General features: G+C 33.6%; 1 protein-coding gene across 2 annotated transcripts in view; it reads right to left on the bottom strand.

Annotated features, from left to right (window-relative positions):
* The window catches only part of LOC144451548 (anoctamin-7-like), a 70,869-nt gene that overhangs the window by 3,169 nt on the left and 54,982 nt on the right, over positions 1-12,718 (bottom strand). For both annotated transcript variants that reach the window (XM_078142425.1, XM_078142424.1), the window contains 13 exons: positions 9,439-9,607; positions 8,388-8,553; positions 7,666-7,756; positions 6,966-7,071; positions 6,466-6,526; positions 5,719-5,801; positions 4,972-5,109; positions 4,366-4,561; positions 3,342-3,453; positions 2,791-2,943; positions 2,021-2,157; positions 1,247-1,452; positions 681-814 (listed from right to left, as the gene is read on the bottom strand). In XM_078142425.1, the coding sequence (XP_077998551.1) occupies positions 681-814; positions 1,247-1,452; positions 2,021-2,157; positions 2,791-2,943; positions 3,342-3,453; positions 4,366-4,561; positions 4,972-5,109; positions 5,719-5,801; positions 6,466-6,526; positions 6,966-7,071; positions 7,666-7,756; positions 8,388-8,553; positions 9,439-9,607 (1,752 nt within the window). The remainder of the gene's footprint in view (positions 1-680; positions 815-1,246; positions 1,453-2,020; positions 2,158-2,790; positions 2,944-3,341; positions 3,454-4,365; positions 4,562-4,971; positions 5,110-5,718; positions 5,802-6,465; positions 6,527-6,965; positions 7,072-7,665; positions 7,757-8,387; positions 8,554-9,438; positions 9,608-12,718) is intronic.

Here is a 12,718-nt window from a genome sequence, read left to right as displayed (position 1 = left end):
ACATGCTTGCCAAACATCAATTTAGAAAATTATCTAATTCAATTCAAACTTCTTTTCAAAAACCCTTATGAGGTAAAACTTCTGTCAAAGATTCAAGTAATTTCTGAACAGGCTTACTGTTGAGAAAATGATCGAAATGAAACATTCAAAGGAGTTAAAAATGTTAACCTGTTGACAGAAGATGACCTGCACAATCACCAGAAGTAATATAGACTGTAGTACATATAAATCAAGTCAGGTGTACTCAACTTTGGGTATATGCTTACTGCATGATTACTACAACTGCTGACATCGAAGTATTTGGGACGAACAGAACCTGTTACGAACAGGGCAAGTAAACAACGGAATTGGAATAATAACACTTGGCACAGCATGTTGGAAGTACAGAGACTTTTATTACACATCATCATTTGATAAGAACAGTGAGTTGTATGGCCTCTTTACATAATAGTTCACGTTCACAAACAAATTTGAAGTTCTCAAATTTGAAGGCCACAAATCTGTTCTTATGAACCATGGTGTGTAATACAAAGTCTCTCTATTCCAACATGTCGAGTCAAGCGTTATCAATCAAATTCATTTGTTAAATTCCAGGTTTGATGTCAACAGTCATACTTCATGATACCGATAGATGTTTGTATTAGTGGCTAGGACATGAAACTCTACAATACCCTACATACCTGCATCGTTGACTTAGTGCTCCAGGTGGTGATGTTGACAGTGTAAAGTTGACATATCCAACCAAGTCAGCGTTAACGTTGTACTTGTACATTAACTTTGGTAGAAACTCTGATGTAAAGGCAATCACAAATGCCTGACCAAAGATGAGAAAACAAATCACACGGTTAATGTCATATATAAAGTTACAGACAACATTTCTGAACATTCTGAGACCATTTTTATAAAAATAACAAAACATTTCTGAAATGTTCACCATTTTAAAAAAAAAAGTGTGAAAACAGCAAGTCTTTTGTACAAAGTTAAACAGACAACATTTCTGAAATGTTCTCCACTTTTATTTTTAAAAAAGTATCAGTGTTAGGATAATAGAAAGCCGTGCAACTTGGACAATATTGAAAATATTTCATAAATGTTCTCCTTGAAACAGAGTGAAACACTGCAGACCTCAGAAAAAATTCTACCATTTTTCATGGATTAAATAAAACTCCACAAAAGTAAATTTTTGAAATATCAGAAAAAGAATGATTTATTACAAACTTTGTGGAAATAATAAACTTCTACTCACATTGGAAACAACAGCTAGTTGTGTTAAGGTGTCTAAGATATTAAACCATACACCAATATCTTGGCCTCTGTCAGCCACAGGGCGTCGTAATTCACATACAAATTTAGCCGCATCTAATCGGATTTCAACCCAGTTGTTAAGTAAGGCAAACAGAGGAGCTATTGGTAGTGCAGCCACAAAGATAGTAATGAAGCCAAACTGTAGCACTGTAACACAAAAAGTAACATTTCGTTTAAATTCAATGGTTGTCTGATACCCAAGTCCAAGTATGAGAATTGTGTTGATTGACAAACACATCATGAGTTGGGTAGCAATCACTATTTTTAGCTCTTATCCATCATCACTTTGAAACTGGCTTATTTACACAATGGTATACTTCACTTGTGGGAAAAATTCTTTTATAAATCATGTATAAATAATTCCTGTGCACAGATGACCAGATCATTGCCACTATGCCACCTAGCTGTAAAGCCAGCAAACAGACAGTTTGACAAAGTCTGTCGACTTAAACAGGTGAAACATTACTTGTAAGTATTCCCTTGGTTGTGGTGCAAGAACTTATTATCACTATTTACTCATCTGATGGACAACGTAAATTTCTGGGTTCTTAGTTACTATGAAAACTTCAAAAGATTTCTTTAAAGTAAATCTTAAATTATCACAAATTTAAACATCTCATCAGTATCATCAGGGAAGTAAGACAATGGGCTCATGTCAAGTGTCTCGGAATAGAGTCAAATGTTGTTTGTTCTGTTCAAAGAAATCAAAACTCACCCATTTCAAGATATTCATCAAAGAGTCCTTCATATTCAACCAACTGATAGTCTTCTTCCCACTGTGCTTGTTCCCGTTCAACTTTTCCCTTCATTTTACCTTGTACTTTGTAACGTTGAATAAATTGCTTGACTTTCCTGTAAATATCAACCATTTCATGCACTTAGTGAACATCAAAGGCACTCTGGAGAAAGAATGTTTCTAGTTTATGTTTCAACAATTGAAGTTTGCAATAAATGTGCATCCTTTTGGTTACAAGCAATTTCCAATGTTTTGGTGCTAAACTTGTTTATGGATTAAAATCAAATCAAGCCAACCAGGTGTACAATCACCAGGTGTACAATCACCAGGTGTACAATTATCACCAGGTGTACAATTATAACCAGGTGTACAAGTATCACCAGGTGTACATAATTATCACCAGGTGTACAATCACCAGGTGTACAATTATAACCAGGTGTACAATTATAACCAGGTGTACAATTATCATCAGTTGTACAAGTATCACCAGGTGTACATTTATAACCTGGTGTATAATCACTAGGTGTACAACTCTTGGTATAAAAGAACATTTCCTTAAAATACCAGTGTCCTGGCTAATATTATTATAAGCTACTACAACCCTTGGTATATTAAAGAATATTTCCTTGAATTAACTGTACATTTTTGGCTGTGAAAATAACGATCTTATCCTTAGTTGACCAACTGGTGCATAAAAAGATTAGCAGGAAAATAAGGTTGTGCATAGTGTAAAAATTTGTGAAACTTACGGAATAGCCAATTCTTGGCAGTTGTTAATGACTTGTTTACCAACCATGATAACTAGCAATTGTTGTGCTAGCTCCACCAGACATCCACCCTGTCCACACTCCTCATTCCGTAATCCAAATATTGTACTGTAATTACCTGGATAGCCATTGAATCTACAATGGATCAAAGATTTGTATGAGATCACTTGGGCAAGGGTGATAATAAAATCATGAAAACTGAACAACCTTCTGGGTAAAAACAACAACAAACTTACTAAACACTATCAAAACATCTCTATACATTACAGTCCTGTTTTCAAAATGTCCCAATACATTACAGACCTGTTTTCAAACATCCCAAAACATTACAGACCTGTTTTCAAAACATCCCAATACATTACAGGCCTGTTTTGCAAACATCTCAATACATCACAGACCTGTTTTCAAAACATTCCAAAACATCACAGACCTGTTTTCAAAACATCCCAATACATCACAGACCTGTTTTCAAAACATCCCAATACATTACAGACCTGTACAATCATGCATTTATCCTACAAAGTATTACACACCTTCCTTTGAAGAAAGCGATGTAAAAGATGGAGGAATAGAAGTTGACAAATTGAAATACAAAAACTTTGAAAGTCAACTGATCCTCATATTCAGTCTGTGTTCGATGCATTTCTGTCAAAAAAAGCACAGAAAATAATAAATTAACACAATATTTCAATGCATTATTTCATAAACAGGTCTATTTTTATGACTTACCAAATTTCACAAACCTGAATTGTAAGTTACTATGGCTATTACTATACTATAGAAACAGCAACAAACACTGTATTGCACTGTACAGGCTTCTGAACAACAATTATGTTTAAGTTAGTACTGTCTGAAATTTATACATTAAATTTTCACCCAAATAAATTGTGTTTAATTCACAGAATTTCATTTAAAATTTGTGATTTGAATAGAAATCATAGATTTACAAGAAATAATGTGTATGACTAAATTCAAGGAACGTACTGAGTACATTAACTTCTAAACCTGTCCCTTTTTTTCTCAATTTCATTCCATTTTATTTTCATCATTATTTATTGTCATATAAAATTTAGCATTTCATAGAGAGATAATAATGATTAATGAGAAAATGGCTTATTCTAACATTGACAATTATTTTGGCAAAAAATTGTCAATATTGACAAACCCAGAAATGGAACATCGATAATTTGATGATTGAAGAAAATATTGACCATTATATATTGAGCTACTCAAAAATAATTGCCAATAATTTCATCATTTGAAAAAAAAAAAAAAAGTGGCCATTATTTTAATCATTTATTTGAAATATATTGATCAAAATATTTGTCAGTATGTTGGCCACGGGAAATATAATGATCATTATTTGGTCAAAGTTGAATTTAAAAGTTGATCAAATTCAACAAAATAAAGATGAATATAATATTAGGACATATACATTCTAAAAAGCTTGCTTTACTTTGAAATGTGAAAAAAATCAGAGCTTCTCCGAAAATATTGGATTTTGCGAAATTAATCTGGAATGTGTTTAACTTAAAATAGGCATACCAAAAAACTTACCCCAGTCATTAAGTTTCATAGCAACTCTAGTATAGACATTACTCAATGCCATGATAAGAATCAAGTTGACCACAGCACCAGACATACTAGCAATACTTTGAGCTTGACCACGTAGTACAGGACTTTTAAACAGCGGTATACTGACAAGAACACGGTACAGGATGACGCCTAGCAAGAATATGATAACCAATGATGCCTGTCAATTAAAAAAATTAAGAATGTTAGTATACCATGCATATGTAGAGATATAATTTTGATACTACTATTATTTCTCAAACTTGGCTGTGTTAAAAATGTTTAAATAGTGGTATGCTGACTAGAAAAAAGTATGGTGGGGTGATAACCAACATTGCCTGCCACAAATGAACATAGAAGTCAGTACAATACGTAGATATATCAATCCTGGTACCAATCAATATTTGCCTAACTTGACTATGTTAAAATCTCAAATCCCATTGTGACTGTGATTACAATTGCCTAACTTGACTATGACTATGTTAAAATCTCAACTGCTACTGTCACTCTGATTACAATTGCCTAACTTGACTATGACTATGTTAAAATCGCAACTGCTACTGTGACTGTGATTACAATTGCCTAACTTACCATGCAAAATAAGACTGCCAATCCTGTAGCAACTCTTCGTAGTCGTTGGTCATCTGGAAAATGTGGCTCCTTGATTCCTGTGATGGGATTCTTTTCCATCAATGGGGCTGCAGCAGCAAATGCAGGTCTTGGACGTTGCTGATGGTACAATAATAAAACAGACAATTTAAAAAACAAAACAAATGGAACACTTTGAATTATTTCAACTTGGATGTACAGTTGCAGCAAATGATGGTCTAGGAAGTTACCGATGGCAAAATAATAGAAAAGCAAAAACAAGCACCTGTGGTGAGGGATATTTGTTAATTTTGCAAATGGTTGGGTTGGAATCAGAATCAGAAATACTTTATTCATACAACTAGGGGATAAAAATGACAGTTCACATAGATAAAAAATGAAACAACATACAAAAATAAAACTTTGCTTTAATAATAAAATGGTAAACATAAATACACAGAACATAGAAAACATTATTATAACAATTGACTGTGGTTGCCGTTGACAACAGAGAAAGGAAGGATGGAATTCTCAGTACCTGCAATAAGATTGTACCTCAAGCTAGACGGTCAAAATCAAGCAAGGTCAGCTTATTCTCCACATGCACCTATTGTTATGCATTGCATGGAGTGGAAGTCTTGAGGTCGACCAAGAAATTGAAAGATCATTATCTTTATGACATGCCGAGGTGATAAATTTCCATTTCAGGTACTGAGAATCGTACAGATATAACAAATATGAATACATTACCTCTTCTTCTTCAAAGTCCATACAGTCCCAGTGATGAGCTAGACTGGCTTCCTTTCTCTTCCAATACTCCAAAAATGTGACCGCTGAAATTGAAATATACAGAAATGATAAGTATTTTAGATTAACTTACAAAAAAAAATAGATAGTATATGCAATAATTGTCAATGCTATTGATATACCAAATATAATTGCATGGGATCCAATAATCATAAATTTATTGGACATTTAAACAATGGTTTCTGGTTATTTTTTTTGGTTTTACTGACTCAGAACAGTGTCAGAACCAAAATAATCCTCCTTTTCCAAACTTGAACTTTTTTGAGTACAAACGAATACTACCCCACCCACAACCCCTCACATCCCCCACACCCTGGTAGGAAGAGGATTATGGCTGCACTAGCTGTAACTGGAGTATTATTTTTTTCAATCACACAACTGGCAATGCATTCATTGAAAATTGTTACAATACCAGTAACAGATATTGCAAATGTAAATTAGGGGTCGGTTGTATCCGGAAGTAAAACAGTAACTGTTCAAAATTGTGTATTTGCACTGCCTGTTACAGTTACACAAATACATTAATCCATGGATGGTTCAATACTGTTCAGAGAGTATGATATTATGAGTAAGGGGCGACATCCTAAGTCATTATATCAAACAAAACATTTTGTTTTTTAAAATTTCAGTTGGAGCTAGTGTAGATTTGATTAATAATTATGACTCAACATGTGAGTTTTTATGACTTACCCCAGAATGACATAAAGATAGCATAGAACACAGTACCAGGATGATCAAACAAGTAGGCCACCTAGGCAAAAATTGAAGGAAACTGTCATGAATACATGTATGTACAAATCATCAAAAAACGTTTATCAGCTTTGTAGATCAAATAATGTACATATTAGGATACAGTGTACATTAGCAGTTCAAAGTTTTATTATTGAGCTCTCGATCTGTCTAGGTCTCATCAAAATGACAAAGTCCACTTAATGGTCAGCTGTAACCATGAGATCAAGGTCAATGGTACTCTTACCAAAGACTGGAAAATGCAAAAATGTTTCGTCAAAGAGAATGTGAACTTATAGTTCAAGACTTTCCTGTCCCCCGTAGTCTAAAATTTGTCTCAAAATTGTGTGTGTAATATTTAAATTCAAAATCCACTTTAACAATCATCACCAATTACCTGATCACTGGGAAGGACAAATCTAAATATAACCTGAAAAGTAACAGACTAAACTTTAACTTACTGTTGCTTGTAGACACGTATCAGAAAGATTCCAGTATGCACATCCAATCTTTTCATCACATAGAGGACACATCAAGAACTCACCACCATGGTTACATATCTCTTGACTATAAATCATTGAGAAAAAAGACAAAGAAAAGATTCTCAGATAAATAATTATAATGGTTTAATTGTATACATGCTAAATAGTATTTGTGGGTGTAATTACAATAGGCTTACTAGAAATAATTGTAGGGAGTTCCATCAAAGTCAAGGAGTTTGCAAGCCTGTGTACACACGTACATCAGAAATCATCCTGCCCAAACCCTTCACAACAGCTAGCAATGTTGGCAAGCATAACTAGTTTATCCTATTTTATGTGTAAATACAAAACTTGATGCCAAATAATAAAAGTCTTGTATGTTCTTAGACACAGCCCCAATACTAGTGTGCTGTTAACTGATGCGACACTCTAAAATTTGATCCTACAGTTAGCTGGCAATCTATGTAAGCTTATAACATCATACTTAACAATAACATAAAGAAATTTTAATATATACACATTACAGGGAACTTGTGGACACTCACTCTATATCATACAAGACATTGTTATAATGAGATAAGTTCAGTCTGACTAGATAGCTGTTTTCTGGTAATATGGGTGCAGAATGTCTGGTGTCTGAATGAAAAAACAAAAACACATATTGATAACATATACTTACGCTGGTGTGTTGTCGTTGATGGTCACAATTCCAAATATGAAAACTATTAATCCAATGATGGATGATGGTAAAAGCCATGCTGTGTAGAAACCTGGAGTATTCAAGATATAAAGTTAAAAAACATTGTTAGATAAAAGTCACATATATTTTGCTTAGTCATTATTTATCTACGGCAATACAATATAGTTAGTTTTGAATTAATGAATGCGACATTTCAATCCGCCTACTATGGACCTTGATCTCGCAATGATTTAATTATTCAGCAACAATGACTCTCTCTGGACTGACATCAACGCCGAATTATTAAATCATTGCGAGATCAACGTCCATAGTAGATGGATTGAAATTCCAATGTAACTATATTGTACTGTCCTAGTGATTCTTGGAACCATGATCAATATATTCTCCATTATCTAGAACACTTTGGAACTATGCAATTAGAAAGCTTGTTATAAAAGCAACATTTGTAAAACAACTACCGGTAGTTATAAGCAAATTTTAAAAACTTTGCATTATCTCACAAGTGCCAACAATGTTCCTTTCAGGGGAAACCAACACAGTGTATTTTAAAATCTGTAAATAAATTGTAATCATAGCTTCTGTAAAATCATGAAATGACTCTCCAGAACCTTTCATAGTTTATGAAAATGACTATATTTCCTGCAGTGGCAGTCCCCTTTAAGATTACCTAGCCAGACTACACTTGTCAATAATTAACTTACCTAGCCAAGCAAAGTATATACCAATCTTTTCACCAAAGTATTCCCTGATATGATCAAGTGGTTGATACTTGTACCATCTACCCCACCGTGCCCAGTATTCATACAAAACTTGACGTTTATTTAGGTCTTCGTTGCTGACGAGATGTTTGGGTTTTTCATATGGTCCCTGTAATCAATCATATATATAATATTTAATAAGCAAAAGTCAAATTGAAAATACCAAACAAAGGTCCCCGTCATCAAAGATTCAGGTTTATATTAGCAAAGAATAAAACCAAATATCAAAGTAACACATATATTTGTATACCAAGGTTAAACTGAAATGAGCAAATAAGGGCCCTTAAATGAAAACCTCTGACACACTTATAAACCAAGATCAAACTGAAAATAGCAAACAAGGTCTGAGAACAGATTAACAGACTTCTTACTGGATTGGTACTTCTATTAAACCTATGGTACAAAAGTTTTCAATACTAATACATAGACAGGACCGGAAAATATCTAATAAAGGAAACTAAATTAAAAGTTAATCAGTATATCAATTCAGCCAGTGTTATTATATCTCTGTGGTTATTGTAAAAATTCTTCATAAAAACACACAATAAAAAATTGCCTTGGGACACAACTGATTGTACACAACATTATAGATTCCATGTTGTTATTATCTTCTAAGAAACAATGTGTACACTTGTATGGTTATTGTCTAGGTTGCTAAGGATTTCAGTTGCAATGATCAGTGTAAAGGCTGCTTGGGATTTCAGTTGTGAACATGGTAATTCATAGTTTTGGAAAACTCATTCAAAGAATCTGACATCAAAATGTCACAATTGTAGTAAGCTATCAGGTCAAAGCAGTGGTCATCATTGATAATATTTTTTTTTTAAATTTGAATTGTAAATTTCAAGTGGTCTCCCCTTTAACCCCACCCCCATCTCCACCCCCTCCCCAATTCACAGCATAAAGTCATCTTTGCCTAATACATGGATTCATCTAAAGCTTTGGTATGTTTGTCAGCTGTTTGAATACTAAAAAATAGATCAGCAATACTTACATCATGTAGTGGAAATGCAGCTGTAAAGATCTCTTCCTCAACCAGTCTATCAATACCAATCTCTGCCCTCTTTCTTTTACCATATGTGGTGCTCTGTAGTATTTCATTCAAAATACGACCTCTTTCACCCATGGTGAAATAATCAATATGATTGTCACTGCCTATAAACCTACAAGGAGGAGAGCAGAGAATAATATGTTAGTTTGTGTTCATGTACCACTTTCTCACAATACACTCCAAGTGCGTTATATACATAACCCTGGCACAGACCAATAGTGGCACATTCAACAGCCCTTTATACTTTCTCACCTCCCTGGGAGCATACAATCAATTACAACCTCTGTTAGTGCATAGGATTAAAGCATTCATATATCAACCTCTATCCTACCAGGTCCCTTATATAACTGAGTTCATCTTGCCCAGGGACTTTAACCATTCAAAAACAAACGGCATAGCTTGAACCTGCAACGAGTAGATTCCAAGAGTTCAAAATAATGAGGAATTGTAAAATTGTCATACAGCAAAGTTTAGGATGATTTGAGCTCCTTATATTTTCAAACAAATTAGTCCCAAAGTGCTTAAAAAGTTTACTAATTGACAGTGATGTTTACAGCTGCTATTAGATAGAACTAGATTTGGAGAGACAGCCCATCACAAGAAATGAAAAGAAATACGAGAGGTCTGAACGGGATTATGGAAATCAAACACAGCTGAAATAAGATGAATACTAGAAGAGTTTGAATATAATTAGAAGTATATGCTAGAATTCAGAAAGGGACAGAATTACGCTTGGCTTCCAAACCAAAATGCAAAGAATTATTAACCATTCTTTTTTTTAATTACCCCTCTTAAATAAAGAGTCTGCTTTTTTGTATAATTTCATTAATAGTTCATATTTAGAAAGCATATCATACTAATTTCAAAGATTTGCTAAAATATCCTTAAAATACCCCAGAATGAATTCTATTTTCAAAAACACATTTTTGCACCTGCTGGCAACACAAGTCCCTCAGGGTTCAACAAATCACTCAAAGACTGCAAATATACATGCTACATGTTGTAATAATTCAACACAGCTGTGTAACTTCCGACTATAATCTATAAATCCATTGCCTTATACTGTATATTATGACCTTGTCAAAGAGCGATGTCGTATTTGTACAAGTCATATATTTTTTAAACCTGTACTAGCTGTAACTGGGATTTTTTTCATCAGATTTTTTTCATCAAACTACCAAACTAAAACTTGTTTAATTGCTAAGTTATAATGTACATATTGTTGTTCCTGTTAATTAGCGGTTGATTTGATCTGGTGGATAGTGTACTGACAGCTGGTTTAAACTTGGGAGCAAAAGCATCATTTTGAATTTGATACCATATTAGTTTGCCTGCCTTACAACCTATAAATAGTAGTGCTCATTAGATATTCAATATCAAACCACAGCCTACCATGCCTAGGTCATAAATTTGCAGTCACAGCAATCGATCACCACAGATCAATATAATGCTGTCTCATCAATGCATTACATATATTCTGTGACAAAAATTCAATGTACGTTAATGAATGGATGTGCACTGACTTTAAGATCTAAATCCTACAAAATGCAAAAAGTCATTACGTTTTCTTACCATGTTCAGTGGGGAGCCTGGGTATTACCTAGTGGTCTGAAGTATTACAGAAAGGGAGAATAATGGCAGTGTTTTCCCATAGAGTCTATGGTAATTTTCTTTAGGAACCCAGGTAAAATGGCATGGGAACCCCAGTAGATTTTACCTATTTGCCGCTCTTAGCAAAAACACTGATGTTATGCATACAGCTATAGATAATTCAATACACCTCATGGTGAACATTGAGATTTAAGTTACAATGGCTGACAACAACACTTTCAAACAGTTACAGCTAGAGCAGATCTAAAACAGCCTTTTATATGATATGACTATCATACAGTAATAATAATACGATAATTTTTATATAGTGCTTTCCCACTTTGTCCTCTCAAAGCACTTTTAAATTACAATTCTTACCCCTGGCATGGATCTATAGTGGCACAACAGCCCTTTATACTTCCTCTACTCCCTGGGGAGGATACACTCCATTGCAGCCTTTATAAATTCAATTCAATTCAAAGCACACTTCACAAAGGATTAAATCATTCACATTGCAACCTATATCATACCAGGTCCCCAATTATACAGCTGGGTTTGACTGAGGCACAATCATGGTTCAAATCTTACCCAAGACTTTAGCCATTCAGAAACAAATGGCAGTGACAGGGTTCGAATCTGCAACCTGCAGATTCCAAGCTGGCCACTGTAATCATTCGACCATCATGACTTGATGATCAATAATTTCAAATCATATTACTCATCATTTACTATAATACTACTGAACATCTCAGTGTTGACATATCAATAAGATATTGTCATGGTAACGGGTTTATTTGATAATTGTAAAAACCAATCGACTATATTAAACATTATATGAAATAAAATATATACAGTTACTGCTAATTCCATGTTATACAGGACAAATACTACTAAAGAATGCAAATTAATCTGCATACATGTACGTTAATATCTCTACATTGAAAGTAAACTACTGAAATACAACATGGTTGAAATTTTATAAATTGTGAAAAAAGTTCACATCTATGGACGAATATGTTTGTAAATGTACATGTAATATACTGAGGTTTTCATTCAAGTGTTGATAATAAATACATTTCAACTGTCAAACGCTAAACGGTACACAGGTATTAGCTTGAAATGTTAATTTAAAGTAATACTTTTTTTATCATTTTGAGAGTAAAAATAAACGGTGGTTTGAAGGAAAATTTTTGTTAGGTTTTAACGATATTGTTTATCTGCATTATTTCATCACAGACATTTCATATCAATTATAGCTTCCCAAATGATATACTATCTTATGCATCACAACAATATTTCTAACATTCAATGTAAGAAAAATTATTCTGCATCACTAACCAAATTGAATTATATCATTCCATTTATCAATTTTTGACAGGCAGACTAATTATGCAATAACTAAAAGCATAACCTTATCCTTTCAAATATCCATTCATATCAAATACAAATGCATCACATTGTAACAATATGACAGTTCCTTGACAAATACTGGGCTGACATTGTAACACTCTAACAATTCCCTTGCCAAATATGGCTGATACTGCAACAATGTAACAATTTCTTTGCTCACTCCTAGCTGATATTGTAACAATGTAACAATTTCCTCACCAGATACTGGCTGTTATTGTAATAA

This window comes from Glandiceps talaboti, chromosome 21 (genome assembly GCF_964340395.1).
Source record: "Glandiceps talaboti chromosome 21, keGlaTala1.1, whole genome shotgun sequence".
NCBI lineage: Eukaryota > Metazoa > Hemichordata > Enteropneusta > Spengelidae > Glandiceps > Glandiceps talaboti.
This window is presented reverse-complemented; position numbering and strand designations above follow the sequence as displayed.